Below are 15637 nucleotides of genomic sequence, written 5' to 3'. Positions count from 1 at the left end.
GCCAGGGACACGCTCCTCCGTGCACTCCCGGCCTGAAATGCACAGCGGATTTCGTGGCCCTGGATATGCTCGGACTGGGCGAGGCAGTGCTGAGTCAGCAGGTGCTCCCACCCTGGGGCCCCTCACGAGGACCAGCACACCCTGTGGCCATCCCTCAAAGTCTCTGCAGTGGTGCAGGTGGCTGAGAAATAGTCAGGTAAAGGGGGCCTCTATACCGCTCCATCTTGGGGACCTGGGGGACAGGGATGAGAAGGCGACGTGGAAAGGGCTCCCAGGGGTTGCTCATGGGACCAAGCTGGGGGTAGGACCTGGGGCTGAACTGGCCTTACAGAGTCTGCCTGGGTGCATGATGGTGGCCACCAGGGGGCGTGGCTTCCCACGCAGGACCCACCCGCAGGCACAGCCTGGGAGGCTGGTCTGAGCACCGTCCCGATAAAGAGTTTTAGAGTCAAGTCCACTGTCATGAATACTCAATAAGGAACTGAAGCGCAACTCTGAGATGTGTTTAGTACAATGCCTCAGCACAAGGAGAGAACTCTTTCGTGTCATAACTGAAATCAGATATTCAACCTTATCTGGTTTACAGCAGGCACATGGCTGCCTGGAAAGTCATCGCTATTAGTTAATCGGCATCTACACGTCCTCCCAGGACTTCGTGGTGTGGGAGGGTCCCCCTGCCACATCTTTGGTCTCAGGGTCTTCCAGCGTAGAACACTCCCCCTCCCTCTTTCTCGTCTATGTCAATATCTTGTACACTCTTCAAAGTCCAGCTTATGATTTGCCTACCCTGGTTTACACTCATCTGTCCCTTTTTAAAACACTTCCAGAATGGTTCTTAGAGGGCTTCCCTGGTGGCGCAGTGGTTGAGAATCTGCCTGCCAATGCAGGGGACACGGGTTCGAGCCCTGGTCTGGGAAGATCCCACATGCTGCGGAGCAACTAGGCCCGTGTGCCACAACTACTGAGCCTGCGCGTCTGGAGCCTGTGCTCTGCAACGAGAGGCCGCGACAGTGAGAGGCCCGCGCACCGCGATGACGAGTGGCCCCCGCTTGCCACAACTAGAGAAAACCCTCGCACAGAAACGAAGACCCAACACAGCCAAAAATAAAAAAAAATGAATACATTAAAAGAAGGCTCAACATTTTAAAAAAAAAGGTTCTTAGAGTTTACACTCATTTATATTCATTTAATGACTTAAGAGTTTCTTGTGTCTTTTCCTCAAGGACCTACAAAGTCGTTGCAGGCAAAGATCATGCATCTTGACTTTCTCGCATCCCTTAGCAGACTCTTGGGGGCTGGGTACAGGATAGGTGTGTAATAAACATCATTTGGTGGACGTATGGGACCGACATGGTCTCTAACTCTAAATAAATAACATGGAGTTTGCACATTGACACTGGAGCAGACAGTCCTTTGCCCACAGCATATGCTCTTTTTAAAGTAAAAAAATAAAAAATTTATAAAGCCACTCTTTGGAAAAATGCCATTGGAAGATGGGAATTAAACTTGTATATAAAAGAGAGCTTGGGGCCAAGAAAACACTGAGATTTCCATCTAATCCACTGAGAAGCCCCCACTTGGCTAAGATCAGTAAGGGTCTTAGATAAGTCACATTTTCTATGTGTCTCTGTTTCGACATCTAATACAGTGAAAGCCTGTAAACCACATTACCAGATTTTTCATGACCATGATATCTGCCCCTTTTAATGTGCTCCCTTTCCTTTCACTTACAATGGGCCCCATGTTTTGAAAGTTTTCATTTTTTCTACTAAACAGTAACTGTAAGCACATTAGACGTTTCCCCTCATCTTGATTAGTCATAGCCCAATAGAAACAATCAGATGTTCTCAAGGGCATCAAGTGACAAAAGTAACCACTACACGAAGTTGCTAGAATTCCTCCCAAAAGGAAAAGCATGTTTTAATTAGCTTTTACAGTTGTGTCTCCAGGTCTTGAATGATATTTACTTTGGCTTTCTGAAATGAGCCCACTGACCATTCTTTCTTCTGGTTAGCCTGTCCAGTATTCAGGACCCTGGACTGGGAAGTTTTGAAGGGGATGGTCTCTGAACTGCCTTTCCACTGTGGATTTCCATGGTTTTATGGTTTTAGTTAATGGACAGCGTCATTAAATCCATTTGACCATTGACTTATCATTGGAGACATGTTTCCAATAACTTGAAAACATGACATCTGGACTTAAAGCACAACAAATGCTGGTATTGGTCACTGCTAATCTGCACATAAAGTTTGTTCTCTGTGTCAACCTCAGCCAGATTAACTGGAATTGGAATCTGAACCATAACATCTGATTGACAAAGGGAGGTGGAAAGAGGGATGCAAATTTCTTCATACACACTCTGCACACAACTCAAACCTTGGAGAGATTTACCTGAGGTTTTCGGAACTGAATTCCGACTCCAGAAATCGTAGAAACTGGTCCCGCCCCACCTGGTCCTTCAATATCTCGTCGAAAGAGAAGCCCCATCTCTTTACTCGGTGCTGGCTGGGCTCTTTGCTTTGGGAGGGGGAACAAAGGTTTAAAAGATGATCAATACCAGGCAAAAACCTGTGTCATATTCTCTTCAGCAACTCAAATTTATTTTGCTGCCACGGGCCAAAGGGAAATGTCTCATATTTAAGGGACAGATTCCATAAAGCCTGCACAAATCCCAAATGCAGACTTTTGTGCACCAGCACTAGCCAACAGTAAAAAGTCTCTGTAAAGAAGGTATTGGAAGGGGGCCACATTTAACTGACGGTCACCAGGACGCCCGCCAAGTGGCTGCTCTACAGCAACTACAACAACCCCACTGACTCGGCTTCCCTGGGCCACTCCTGTCAGTTCTAAGTCCAACTCTTAAGGCCATCATTTTTTTCACTTAAAAAAAAATAAAGAGGATGCCTTGTGAATCTGACCTTTCATCAAAGGTGTAGCCGCCCCGTCCTGCCCCTTCCTCAACCCACAGGGGAAAAACAGAGTCCAGTTTAGATGCAGTCGGTCAGAAATGCATCCACTCATCCAGGATAAACCTTATTCAGTTGTTAAGAAGCAGATGCTGATGACGGCCTAGGTGTTGTTCCCAGCACTTCACATCTGTTAGTTCACTGAGTCCTTGAAACTACTCTGAAAAATGTACTAGTATTGGCCCCATTTTGCAGATAGGGAAACTGAGGCCTAGTGACAATTTGCCCAAAGACACACTAGGAAGGGATGGAGTGGAGACTCTAGGTCAGACAGTGTGGCTCCGGAGTGCAGCTCTTAGCTCTGCTGTGCTGCCTCACATCCACGGGACCCTCTCCAAACCAAAGCATGGGGGAGAGGGGGATGGGGAATTGGTCTTATTCATTTTGTGTTGGAACATGAGAATATTTCCTTCAGCTTCTGTCCTTTCCGTTTACAGTTCACTTGCTATATTTATTCCTCTGACTCCTTCTAGCAGCAATAGGGTGCTAGTTCACAAGCTACACACTGCCATCTCCCTCTCACACGGTGGTCTGTGGACCAGCAGTGGAATCTCAGGCCCCACCTCAGACACGTGGAATTGGAATCCACAGCTTAACAAGATCCCTGGGTGATTTAAGTGCACATTAAACTCTGAGAAGCACTGGCCTAGCAATATTTATTTCCCCTCTTTTTTTGATATTCATTGATAAATTGATGTTTAATTTATGTCCAAAAAGAAGAGGAGGTTTGCAAGAATACAATTACTAAAACAAAACAATAACAAAAACCCAAAACTCTTAAATATAATAATAAGAACAAGTGATGACAAGTCATGGTAGGGGATGATTATTATACCAGAAAATCTAGGCTAGGGAAACTGCTGCAAGTGAACAAAAAAGTTTTGAGAGCTTCCTTGGAGCCAGGACAAAAAGAGATTTGAATGGATTACATAACTCTCAACATTTGAAAGAGCTAGCTTATGTTCGCCAGTAAAGACAACTTTTGCTCTGGTATTGAATTATAAGAGGAATTATCTCACAAGTCTTTAACATAAGAGGCACTGAAACACAATAAATGATGTTTCTGATACTTTTCTTACAACAAAAAGTGCAGGAAACTTTTACATACAGCTACTTTCAACAAAAGCCAGAAGCATAATTTTAAATTCTAGGGTGTGGTGAAGTTATTTTTATGGAGAGCCAAATAATGAAGTACATAGTTTCATTGTCATCCGGCTTGATACAAGAAAATTATAGAAACTGGAGGAGAAAATAGCATAATATTCCATTCATTTTCAATGGTCGCACTCAGGCTTTTTGCAGGAGCTCAACAGTAGCTGTCTCTCCGCTCCCCACAACCAAATTTGGGTTATTCTCCCAATGCAGCTCTGTTGCCAAGGACAGAAGGTGGAGATAGAAAGTGTGTAGGTGTGGAATGAAAGCTAGCCACATTGGTTCGCAAAGGCTCCTGCCCACAGGGCTCAGAATCACTGCACAGTAGCGTCAACAAATGATGCAAGGAAGGTACATTTCATCTGCAAACACTAGTGCTGTGAGCGCTGCTCTGTAGTGTAGGGTACAGTGATCACATCCAAGTATTCCCCCTCTTTTTAAAAATGGACACAAACTTTTTATTATCTCTAACAGACATTAAGTGAATAAAATGATGTTTCTTTTTGTTATGGAGGTGACATATTCTCAATATTTATCTCAGGAAACTACACTTAGTAAAAAAGGGGAAGAGAGCACATGTGTGGAAAGGTTTGGAAAACAAATAGCTCTAGACCAGTGCTACCTGATAGAACTTTCTGCGATGATGGAAGGATTCCATATCTGTGCTCCAATATGGTAGCCACCAGCCACATGTGGCTACTGAGTCCTTGAAATGTGGCTAGTGTGACTGAGGAACTGAATTTTAAATTTTACTTAATTTTAAATAATTACAGCTTAAATTTCAGGGGCTACCTGTGGCTAGTGGCTACTGTATTGGAAATCATAGTTCTGGAATGAAGTGATTCAAACCCATCTCTTCTATTGCTGCACCGCTAGGTGTAATCATTACCTGCAGGATCTTCTAATTCTGGGGCTTGTCCTCAGGGCTTGGGGAGGCTCTTGCGAATCTCTAGGGATAGCTCAATAGGGTGACAGTGGAAGACTAAGCCTACCAGGTCAAACAATGGGGAATTCCATGAAAGATCTCTTCCAAAGGGCCAGGCTGGGCCTTCTGCAACGAGCCAAGAAGACAGATCCTGAATTCTCTCAAACTCAAGCCACAGAACCAGTCAAATTCAATAGCTTTCCAGGGCACAAAAAAATGCTGTTAATAGAGAAATCCCCCCTGGGGTTGAGGCTAGCAGCAAATATAGGACCCAGAGAGTTGCAGGAAAGCATCTCTTTCTGCCAGTGTCATGCTGTGACCTGGAATGGGCTCAGCTATCTGCTCTTTGCCACCAAAGTTGCAGGGCTCTGCAGGGATGGTGCTGGTGGCAGCTGCACCCCAATCGAAGGCTGTGCCCAGAGAGCCAGGTGTGGAAAGTTGCTTGGTCACTGCAGTGACTGCCTTATGGACACACACCTGCCACTAGCGTCACCACTTTCTGGTACCCAAGCAGCGAGACCGCATTCATCCTGCCAGGTTCCTTGGTGGTGGCAGGAGTGGGATAAGGGCCATTTTGAGGGTAAGCCAGAAAGCTTGGGGTGTCACAGTAGAGGCAGAATCGGAGGCCTAGGACAGAGGTCGGGACATCCAGAAAGTTGCAAGCTCAGCCTTCAGCAGAAACAAGGAGGTCTGGAGAAATAGGATACCCTGGTGTGGTAGTTTCCTAGGGTGGCCACAACAAAGTACCAACAAACTGGGTGGCTTAAAATAGAAATTTATTCTCTCACAGTTCTGGAGGCTAGAAATCTGAAATCAAGGTGTTAACTGGGCCACTCTCTCTCTGAAGGCTCTAGGGGAGAATATGTTCCATGCCTTCCTCTTAGCTTCTGATGTTGCCAGCAATCCATGGCATTCCTTGGCTTGCTCATACATTACTCCAGTCTCTGCCTCCATTATCACATGGTGTTCTCCCTCTGTATCTGGTTTTTCATTAGACATTTACTCTGTGTGTGCCTGTGTCTCTGTTTTCTCTTTTTATAAAGACACCAGTCATATGGATTAAGAGCTTACTCTACCCGAGGATGACCTTGTCATCTTAACTAATTGCATCTTTAATGGTCCTGTTTCAAATAAAGTCACATTCTGGGATTCTGAATTTTTAGGTGACATTATTCAAACTAGTACATCTGGGTTCTTTCAATTATCCATTATTCACAATCCTATTTCTGTATCTGGACACTTCACATCTGCTCCTTTTCTTCTAGAACATCTGGTCATTGGGATCTATTCTATTAAAAGCTTCGTGGATACAACTTTTCTATATTTGTCTTTCTTGTATCAGTTATTTCCAAGCAACATCCCTTTAAGGTTTAAGATCAGATTTGAACATATTGCTACCATGGAATGGTCTCTGCGGTTATAAAATAATTCTGAAAAGTAAAATATCTCTGAACATCCATCCCCAGGTGACCAGGTCAATAATTTTCCCTTGGCCCAACTCAAACAAATAATCCATGGAACTCACAGCTCCTTTATTTCCATCCATGGTGTAGGAAGGCTTCCTCATGACGTATTTCTAATTATGGTTTTATACCATCATTTAGCTTCTTAAGGGTTTATGTCATTGTCTCTCCAGGCTATCTTGTGAGCTCTCTGATGGAAGAGATCACATATCACGTGTCTTTGTATTCATCATAGTGCTTTTCACACAGCAAGTATTTAACGCTAAGAGGAAATCAATAGGATGTGTATAATGATGTGGATGGTGTGACCTTATACTGACAGTATTTTCTAATCGCTAGCTGGATGCTTTTTTCTAACTCTAATTTCTCTTCTGTGTCCACTGATCCTCATCAAATTCTGCCTCCCAGTGAGCGGCCCAAACCAACATATAGCAAAGACAGGTGGCTCTCCAAGGGAGTCTGTCATTCCAGTTGATCTCCCAACTAAAGAGCATGGAGGAAATCTCCCAAACTGAGAACAAGAAAGCCAGATTCACAAGAAGCAGCTATCTATAAAAACACTCAGCTATCTTCAAAAGATATTTGAGTTATCAGAAAAACTATGATACAAGGGATTGTTCCTTGACCCCATCTCAGGACGAGGGTGGTTGAAGGAACAATCGCAATTTTATTTAATGCCCCAAGAAAACCTGAGGGTCCTAAATACTTCAATGGGGAGTGGTCCTATTATTTGTTGCTGTGCAACAAACCATCTTCAAACTCAGTGGCTTAAAACAACAATTTATTCTTCTCTCTCAGTATCCCATGGGTTGACTGGGCTCAGCTGGGTGGTTCTCACTTGGGGTCTCTCAAGAGGTTGTAGTTGGATAGCAGCTGGGTTGGTGTCATCTGAAGGCTGGACTGGGTTGGACATCCACAATGGCTCATCACATGGCAGATGATGCTGGGTGTTGGCCAGGAGCTCAGCTGAGGCTATCAACCTCACGGTCTCCCTAATGGTTTGGGTTTCTCACGGCTTGGCCAACAGGTTCTAAGAAGGAGTGTCTTAAATGACCAAGGGCTGCTTTATGACCATTTTCTCAGAATGTTACTTCTGTCATACTCTGTTGGTTAAATAAGGCACCAAGGCCAGCCCAGATAAAAAGAGCAGGAGGTGTCCCATCCTGATGTAAGCAGCAGCCCACGCATACCAAGAGAGAAGGCACCGACGGGGCCATATTCGGAGACTGACTGCCACAGTGAAGGAACTTGACTAATATCCTGGATGAACAGTTCTATTAAACTTGCTGGGCACGGGCAGCTCAGGGACGGTCTCTGCCTCTCCGCAGGTCAGGCTAGTTGGGAGTGGATGCCATTGGCCAAGCAGGATGAGCCGGCTTCCTTGTAGCTCTTTGCTCATGCACCTTTGCCCAGCATAGAGAGAAAGCCAAACGTATATCATGTGGTGAGAGCAAATCATGAACCACAATCCTGCAGGCAATGCCAGGTTCTTGTTAGATCCACTATCTGGCTGATGGCATATTCAGGAATACTTCCCAGAGACACTCTCCTGGTGGTGTTTAGACTACAGAGCTCTCTCCAACTGAGATCTGGCAATCTGGGGCTTTTTTTCCCTCAATGATGAGCCCTGGCAATCACTACTTTCTTTATCAAACCTTGATTTCTCAGAATTTCCATGAGATAGACTTGAGGCGCATCCTTTAAAGGGGCAGCCTTGTACTGCCCTCTGAACATGCCCTTTCTCATTCTTGGATTTCTAGATCTAAACGTTTGTCTGAGAAGGAGACAGGATTAAAGCACAATTTTCTATTATTTATGGTACAAGGTGCATATTCCTGCCAATTATTCTGTAAAACCCTGTCACCATCTTCCACTGGGTTGTCTGAAACCTCCACAAGGCAGAGACAGCATGTTCATCTCTGTGGAATCCAGACGTTCTCTGCGATGCCCTCCGCCCTGGACATCGTAAAGAGTCTGTACCCATTTGCTCATGCCCAGTAGAAATCACAGCCCACCTCAGATGAACACGAAGTCCCAAGGGACTCCTGCTCTCTCCCATGCTGCCTTGACTCTTCCACACACCTTCACCCATCTTCACCAAAAACCTCCTTCACACAGTGTTTGGGAGGGTAGAGCCTTTACTGAAATTGGAAGGTCTTGAGAAGGGGGTACACATTGCCCCATCCAGCCGAAGGCAATTTAAAAAAATCACTGAGTCTATGCCCCAAGCGACATTAATGTCCTTTGCCAAATGAGGAGGAATCCTGAGGCCGGGAGGTAAGATACCACGTTTATTCACCTCGCTACATGAGTATCTTGAGAGACCTTCTTGCTCAGAAGGCAGCACATAGTAGGTTCACAATACTATTTGTTGAATTAAACTGAAACTGAGAAAAAATAACCTTTGATTATTTTACTGGTCATGTTCAGCCTTTCTTTCACGGACAAAGGCTGTTTCATCTTTAGACTGAACCAGGATGTTGGCACTGATCCCCGACTCCGTGTCACCAAAGGCAGGTACCCAACCACTGCCAGCATCTGACTGGGTGGGAATGTCCTACTGGGAGAAGAAATCGGGCCTCACAGCTTCTCTTCATTTTCACTTGTGTCTAAATAACTTGACTCTGCTTGAAGGTAGACAGAACACTGCAGGTGTTAGGTCAGGTGCTATGATTAGAGTAGAAGCCTGAGCAGTAAGAACAGAGCCAGAGCCTAGTTGTGGGGGCAGCTCATCCCTTGGGGACCAAGTTGATAGGTTGGGATAAACCAACAGGCCAGATGACTGCCATTTTCCCAAGCTATCACATGTTTTATTGCTGACTTTCAAGAAAGAAGGAGGAAATCCTGGTGTCATCATGGTGAATTCAATTCATGCCCTTACCTCTCCTCCTTTCCCAAATACCAATGAAATGGCCAACAGAATGGTCACTTCTCCACCTATCCTCCATCCAACCTATACCTTTTGAGTACCTACTATGTGCCAGACAGGGGTCAAGGCACTAAAATAATTTTAAGTCTTATCTAGAAAGAGAACCAGGGGGAGGATGGGATATAGAGTGACTGGATGGATGGGGTGACCACTACAGATTGAGTGGTCATAGAAGACCTTTCTTCTTTTTTTACATATACATGCATCTATTCTTCTTCAAATTCTTTTTCCATTTAGGAGAAGACCTTTCTGAGGAAGGGACACCAATGCTGAGTGAGATTTGAATGAGAAGGGAAGTCAGCTGTGTGAGGGTCTGCGGAAGTGGTCCAGGAAGAGGGAACAGGCAAGAGCCTGGAGTTCCATGAAATACTAAAAAACAAGACAAAACATAGTGTGTAGAGGCAAAGAAATTTCCTACCAGCAGATGACAAATGCTGAGGAATTTCGTGAAGGTATGAAGCAGTTGGACTCACGGAACTGGTGACAAAGCTGATTGAGGGCCGCCTATGCTTCTAGTGGGGCCATCTGGGAATAAAGTAACTTAGTGTCCCCAGCATAAGTCTGGGAAAACCCCAAGCCCTGGGCAGCAGGACTGGACGTAGAGGCAGTTGGTGGGCACTGAACAGGGGACACAGGGAATAAACTCAGAAATATGGGACACAGGCTCCCTGGGGCAGAGAGGGTCTCCTAAGTAAAGGGGGGTGTTTTCTGGCCAGCTTCTCATGTGGGCAGTAAAGCCAGAGGGTGGTGCCTCTGTAACCTAGGGGTGGTACCTCTGTAACCTAGGGGTGGTACAGCAAATATGGATGGGAAAAACATCTCAGCAAGGCAGGGAGACTTCGAAAGATGCTGAGGTCTTCCCCTACTTCTCATAGGTTTCTGCAGATCTATCTAGGTGTCCCTAAGATCCCTCAGCAGAAGGGAGAAAGGGTGGCCTTCTTGGGAAGCACCATGGAGAGGAAACTAAAGAACTTCAGAAAACTAATCAGGGCCTGAAACACAGCAGCACGCTTGGCTGCAGGGACGTTGGGCTAAGGAAAGTTGGGGCTCAACCACCCACGGACCCCCGCAGCCACCCATCCCACTTCCAGAGAGGACCCAGTCTTTCAGTCTGTTCTTGGACTGTATGTCCAGAACCCAGAGGAGAGCCCCGCCGATTTACCTGTGCCCTCCTCCCATTAATACACTCAGGTGAGGCCGTACAGCCACGTGACCAGAGGAGAGCCTGCCCCAGGTCAGGGGAACTCAGGAGCCACACCAGGATTTCTCAACCTGTGCTGTGCCTCAGAATCACTCAGAAGGCTTGCTAAAAATATAGGCACCCAGAACCACCCTGGGGCATCTGTATTTGAATGAGCACCTGCAGGTGATTCTGATGTACCCCGTGGTTTGAGAACCAGCCTCCCAAACAATTACTGAGGGAACCTCATCAGCTACTGGTATAGTCCATCTGGACCAGGGCTGTACATTAGCATAAAAGTAAGAAAAAAAGGCCCCACTGCCAGAAATTCTGACTTAATGGACCTGGGGACGGGACTGGACATTGGTATTTTTTAAAATAAGCTCTCCAGGTGGTTCTAATGTATGGCAAAAGTTGAAAGCCAAGACCTTCATTTATGAAAACCAGCAGTACCCCAAATTTCTGGGTCTCTGAAAGGACTGATCTGCTCTGAACAGTGATTGGAGTAATGAGACAATGAACAGAAACAATGATTCTCTGATCGATGATACCCTGTGAAATAGACTAAGTGGTAGAAATAGAGGGAAGATATGAAAAAACATCTGTATCCCATCCTCAGGGCGATTCAAGAGGATAAACATCACTAGAACAGAGCAGGCTACTAAGAACAAGTAGTCCAAGAAATATTACAGCTTCTTGGAAATAAAAAGCACAGTTGTCAACCACTCTTCTCAACACTTCGTAGGAAAAGAAAAACTCATTAAAGTATAAAATCACAGAATGGACACCATTGAAACTGGTGACTCTGAAGAGTAATTCAAGGAATTCTATCCTTGAATGTAGAATAAAAAGACAAAGAGATGGAAAAATAGTAGAGAAAAGAGATAGGGCTGCTACACCCCACATGACCAGAATTCCTACAAAAGGATTTCCTAAAAAAAAAGAGGGTAGAATGGAGAAAAGTGTAGCAATAAGTGAAAGAAAGAAAGGAAGGAAGGAGGAAGGAAGAAGGAAGAAGGAAGGAAGGAAGGAAGGAAGCAAGGAAGGAAGCAAGGAAGGGAGGAAGGGAGGAAGAAAGGAAGGAAGGAAGGAAGGGCACCCAAGTTAAAGAAAGATTTAAGTTCTTGGATCCGATCAAAGGGACTACCGAGGGCATGTCAGAAATATTAGAAAGAAGATACCCATCTACATACTATATTCTTTTAATGTTGATTGAGAAATATGTCTCAAAGTGTTAGTTTCAAATATATCAGGTTGGGACTTCCCTGGTGGCGTAGTGGTTAAGAATCCGCCTGCCAATGCAGGCGAGATGGGCTTGATTCCTGGTCCGGGAAGATCCCACATGCTGCAGAGCAACTAAGCCCATGAGCCACAACTACTGAGCCTGTGCTCTAGAGTCCGTGTGCCACAACTACTGAAGCCTGTGTACCTAGAGCCCGTGCTCTGTCACAAGAGAAGCCACCGCAACGAGAAGCCCATGCACCGCAGTGAAGAGTAGCCCCCGCTTGCCACAACTAGAGAAAACCCACACGCAGCAACGAACACCCAACGCAGACAAAAATAATAATTTTAAAAAAGAAGTATATATATATATATACATATATATATATGTATATATATATCAGGTTAACAAGAACGGGATTTGGAGGAGGTAAAGAAAAACTTCTAGTTTTCATTTTTTATACTTCATTATTATTTGCTTGAAGCAATGACATTTTAAAATAAACCCCTTAAAAGTATGACTAGACTAGAAACTAGGGTAACAAAAACTAATACAAAACTTGATTAATAAAGCAAAAGTCAAGGAAGAGAAACAGAAACAAGAAGAAAAATTAGATTCAGAAAACATAAACTATCAGGAAAAAGATTAACTATATGATCCGAGTAAATGTGACTGCTTTCTATCCCAAAGTCTAAGGCAAAACATACCACTAGAAAAATGGGCAAAAACCACAAAAACAGGCAAGCCACAAAAGAAAAATGAGTATCTAGTAATCACGAGAAAAGATTCTCAAGTATGTTAACAAAGAAATAAAAGTAAAATATTTTTATTTTCATCTGTCAGATTTGCAGAGATAAAAAAACTTGATAATGCTTGGGTTGGTAAGGATGTGGGGAAATGGGCACTTTTAAGCTGAGGGCATGAAAAAAGTTGTTATTGTTTTGCTCCAGGGGAATCTAGCCATATGAACTAAAATTAAAATATGCATACCATTCTTAGCAATTCCAACACTGGACATTTATCCTGAAGAAATAATTGGACTTGTGCATAAGGATGTTCCTTGTATCACTGTTTATGTTAACAACAACAACAAAAGGTTATAACCTAAATACTTTTTTTCCCAAACAGTGACAAACTTTATCATGGGGGGTTCCCACATGGGATCCCACCCTCTTAAATAAAAAGGTGCATAGAAAAGAAGGGATTTAGAAACCTTTGTACGATACCTACATCCTGGGCCCCAGGGCGAGAAGGGGGCAATTGCTGGGTGGGCTGCGGGGGTGGAGGCAGGGCCCTTGCCACCTGCATGCCCACATCCGCCCTGAGCATGAGGGTGAGGGAGAGATGCTCTGGGAGGGACGAGGGCGCTCCCAAGTTTGGGGCAAGATGGCTGCGGGCGAAGTGTTATGACCTGGGCATTAGTTAAATAAATTACACTACAATTATGTACGTGGACATGATGTAACTATTAAAAAGCATAGGCGGGGCTTCCCAGGTGGCGCAGTGGTTGAGAGTCCGTCTGCCGATGCAGGGGACACGGGTTCGTGCCCTGCTCTGGGAAGATCCCACATGGCGCGCAGCGGCTGGGCCCGTGGGCCATGGCTGCTGAGCCTGCGCGTCCGGAGACTGTGCTCCGCAACGGGAGAGGCCACAACAGTGAGAGGCCCGCGTACCGCAAAAAAAAAAAAAAAAAAGCATAGGCGGATCTATACGTGTTTACCTGGAAAGATTGCCATGATATATTGTTAATTAAAAAATTACGGGACAATGTATATGTAAAGGACCTATTTATCCAAAAGAATATGATATTGTATATACAAATAGATCTAAAGGGATAGACAGTAAGTCAAAGGTTTTCACTCTTCCTTAGTTCATGGTGCTCTTAATGTCTCACTAAGTTTTTCATGGAGCCCCTGGGCCAAAACAACAACAAAAACCTTAACAGTTTTTTTTTTCCTTAAAAAGTCAAAGAGCGTAATATGTATCTATGTCCTAACAACTTAATAGCTATTTGAAATACATATAAATTGAAAGAAAAAATAATATGTTTACTTCATTCCTAATGACCGCGTGTGTGCTGTGGAGTACTGCACATCTTCTCAAACTTTGGAATCAGACTGGACCTGCCCCCTCATTTCCTAGTCCATGTTGATTTTTGTCCAGTACTTGCTTTTTATCACAACAACTGCCCTGAAAACCCAGATTTGCAAAGATATGACATCACTGGAAGGAATGTAATGTGATCTAATGTTGAGAATGGTGAACGACCATAAGCTAATCGTCTACACAGTATCTGACATGGGTTGAACATCACTATGTTTCCCTCAAAGATTTAGAATGTCCCGTGGGAACCCTGTGAGTTCCCTGCAGCAGCCTAGAGTGCCCTGGTGCAGTTTGGGAATCATGGAATTAGACCATTAACAAAGTCTCCTTCTGGAAAATGAGATTGTGCTGGAGGGAGAAAGAGTTTGCTTTGTTATGCCCATCTGGACAGTTTGAACTTTTTATAAGAAGCGTCTATGACTTCTATTACTTCTTATAAGGTTTTCCATTTTAAGAAAAGAAGCCAGAAAAAGAGCAAGAATGAAAGTGAATGAGAGAGAGATAAAGAAATGAAGAACAAATAAAGAGTTGTCTCACCGAGGGGCAGAGGGTACAAAGGCACACCACACTGGGTTTCCTTTTGTAATCGTGAACGTGGTCTAAGTCTCCCTGGGCTTCGGTTCCTCAGCTACTAAGCAAACACACTAGCTTCTCTCATCGATAAGGAGCTATGGGATGGAACCATTGCTGCCCGCTATTCCAGAAGAGCAGAGTGATGAAAACCACAGCTCTGGAGCCCTCTGCCTGGGTTCTAATCCTAACTCTGCCACCTACTTGCTGTGTGACCTTGAGCAAGTTCACTAACTCCTCTGTGCTTCAGTTCCCCATCTGTTCAATTGTGAGAATAATAATGTTTACCTCTTGTGGGGATTCAGTGGAAGACACTTACTGTGTGACCAGCACAGAGTAAGGGCTAGCTATTATTGTTGCTGCTGCTAATGTATAAAAGCTAAACTGACCCACAGATTCTTGCCCTCTAGCAATCAGAACTAGGAAATGTGAAGGACTGTCCCAGTTATCATGACATCTACAGGGTCATAGAGAGGTCAGAGGGAAGCCACAAAGGATCCATGTACAAAGCTATTAGGAGGCAGAAACCATGGGTAAGGAATCCAGTTGGGTGGTTACTTGAGGGGTTTCTGGTCTATTGATAAAAAGAGTCAAATTAAGATAGGGTGTAACATAATTTCACGATCTCATGCATTGCCCCCCGCACTCCCAAACATTAAAACATTTTTTTTTTTTTTACCTCATCTCTATGTCCCATAAAGCAATATCGTCACTGATCCAGGGATTGGACGGCTCAGCTGGCGTGACCAAAGGGTCATATTCCACATACTGTTCTGTGTAAGCAATTAAGCTGCAGGAGGGAAGCAGAGCCAAGAATGCCACTGATTTCCTATAAAAGCGTGTATTCTGCTTTACACAAACATTGTATCAGTCTTCATATAATTCCAAGTTAAAGGGGAAAAAGTTTACCTTCACTGCCACTTCCAACAAATCCAACTGTTTTCATTTGTCCCTGCTCCCTTCTCATGATGAACATACTGGTTTCGCATCATTGCAGTCACAGTACACACGTGCATTTTATATCTTTTTCCCACTTAACTCTTTCGCTGAACCTTGGTGCATCCTCCCCCGGTTATGCTAGCTTTACTGATACACTGGTCCAAGCCTGCCTATGGCTCGTCCTCCCA

General features: G+C 44.4%; 1 protein-coding gene across 3 annotated transcripts in view; it reads right to left on the bottom strand.

Moving 5' to 3' along the window:
- The window catches only part of RGS6 (regulator of G protein signaling 6), a 574726-nt gene that overhangs the window by 54798 nt on the left and 504291 nt on the right, over positions 1-15637 (bottom strand). For all 3 annotated transcript variants that reach the window (XM_060294993.2, XM_030831580.3, XM_060294994.2), the window contains exons 13-14: positions 15190-15300; positions 2392-2517 (exon numbers count right to left, since the gene is read on the bottom strand). In XM_060294993.2, the coding sequence (XP_060150976.1) occupies positions 2392-2517; positions 15190-15300 (237 nt within the window). The remainder of the gene's footprint in view (positions 1-2391; positions 2518-15189; positions 15301-15637) is intronic.

This window comes from Globicephala melas, chromosome 2 (assembly GCF_963455315.2).
Source record: "Globicephala melas chromosome 2, mGloMel1.2, whole genome shotgun sequence".
Classification (NCBI taxonomy): Eukaryota; Metazoa; Chordata; class Mammalia; order Artiodactyla; family Delphinidae; genus Globicephala; species Globicephala melas.
This window is presented reverse-complemented; position numbering and strand designations above follow the sequence as displayed.